At 46.8% G+C, this 1,883-nt stretch overlaps 1 protein-coding gene across 1 annotated transcript; it reads right to left on the bottom strand.

The window, feature by feature from the left end:
* Window positions 1–292: 292 nt before the first annotated feature.
* Window positions 293–1,513, bottom strand: SPATA12 (spermatogenesis associated 12). Its single transcript, XM_069472050.1, is given in 8 exon segments — window positions 293–432; window positions 435–470; window positions 473–530; window positions 533–601; window positions 604–810; window positions 812–919; window positions 921–942; window positions 1,488–1,513. Coding segments are annotated over 8 exon segments (666 nt in total).
* Between the last annotated feature and the right edge of the window lie 370 nt (window positions 1,514–1,883).

The raw sequence follows: 1,883 nt of genomic DNA, 5'->3' as shown, positions 1-1,883 counted from the left end.
CAGCAGGGCTTTGATGGGAAAAATGAAGAGATGAAAATGTATAGGATTGGGGACCAGGAGCTGTATGCTTCCCACTCTCTCCATTGATTGATTGATTGATCAATTGCTATTACTTAATATAGTGTAAGATTCCTGGGGGTTAAGAATATGAGATCTAGATTGTGTGACCTTGTGCTGTAACTTAACCTTTCTGAGTCTTGGTTTCTTCATCTGTGATATTGAAGAAGAGGTGTGACAGGGAGGCTTCTTGGAAAAATTGACATCTAAGAAGATACAGAAAGGGATGGCTTCCCTAGTAGGGGTGGGGGTAGGCGATGGAAGGAAGAAAGCCCAGATAAAGAGTTGCCAGGAGCTGAGATGATGCAAGATTCTCACTGAGTGTCTGTGTGTGTGTGTGTGTGTTGGGGTATACTGTGGAGAGGGAAGTGACCTAGCGCCTTCAATAAATGCTGGTTGATTTGACATCTGTACCCTGTACTATTGGGCTGTGCACCTCCATCCTCATCCAGTCTCTGCAACCGTCCTATGGCACAGATCCTCTTATCCCATCTTCCAAATCAGGAAATTAAGGTGTGGAGTTATGAATAACTTATTCACAACTCTACCCCGCTGTATCAGGAGAGTTGGAGGTGAGGAGGGTCTTCCCAGATTTATTTGGGATGCAGTGATGTCAACAAAGATGGCTGTTTCTAAACATCTCTGACAGGCCCCGCTTTGGTGCACACCCCCACGAAATGTCAGCTCTGGGAGGGCAGAGGCTGCTCCTGTCTGAACACCTGCACCCTTGCGTAATACCGGCACACAACAAGGGCCTGTTGGGATGTTAGGTGGATGCCCCAGGGCCTCTGCGTGGCCACAGAACAAGGCTGGACGAGGTCATTGCCTTCATTTCCCAGGTGTCTCCTGACTTTTCCAAGGTGGGACCCACAAGTTGGGGCAGAACTGGACGTGGGGCCCAAGTCAAAACCAGAATGCTCGGGAAAGGGAGGTGGGGCACTTGGCCAGATCTGGAGCAGGACAGAGGAGGCCCCGAGGGGTGTGCAGCACCCTTGCAACCTGGCTGCTTCAGCTCGCTGTTCTGATTCATCTGCAGCCACCCTCCCACCCCTAGTCACCCACTGGACGCTCTGACAGGCTGAACCCCACAGTCCCACAGACACCCCAGAGTCTTTCCGACTTTCACATTTTTGTTCCACTGTCCCCACCACTTGGCATGCTCTTTCACGCTTGTCCACTTTCAGAATTTTCCACACTGCACAACTGCAGTGGCCTTCTCCCTCTTTCCTTCCCTTTTGGCTAGAGAAACAAATGCTCTTTTACACTAGAAGTCCTGACTATATTCTTACTATGCACAAATGTAAACATGTCAGAAGTTGTAGAGTAAAAACTGAAATTCCACCTCCCCCATCCCAGGCTTGCTTCCAGAGAGAATGTTTGTGATCAGCTGGACAGAGATGTCTCTTGTGTTTATGTACAGGTGGGTGTACCTGCGAGAATCTTTAATAACCAACATGATGGGCTCATTTGTATGTATTGCTCACCATCTAATTTTTTTCCATTTATTAATAGTTATGTCCAAGAGTGCTTTCTCTGTCCACATATATTTCTCCTCTTTTTTTTTTTTTTTTTCTTTTTACTTGCCCTGGCTCTCCCCCTCCCCAGAGAAGAGTATACAAAATTGTATGGACATATGTTTTCATTTCTCTTGAATATATATACCTAGCAGTGGACTAGCTGGGTCATATGGTAACTCTATATTTAACAGTTTGAGGAACTGCCAAACTGTTTTCCAAGGTGGCTGCACCATTTTACAGTCCCACCAGCAGTGTATGAGGGTTCCAGTTTCCCCACATCCTCATCAACACTTGTTATTTTCCATCTTT

The sequence above is a fragment of the Eulemur rufifrons genome, chromosome 7 (assembly GCF_041146395.1).
Source record: "Eulemur rufifrons isolate Redbay chromosome 7, OSU_ERuf_1, whole genome shotgun sequence".
NCBI lineage: Eukaryota > Metazoa > Chordata > Mammalia > Primates > Lemuridae > Eulemur > Eulemur rufifrons.
The sequence above is the reverse complement of the archived record's forward strand: the minus strand, read 5'-3'. Positions and strand labels throughout refer to the sequence as shown.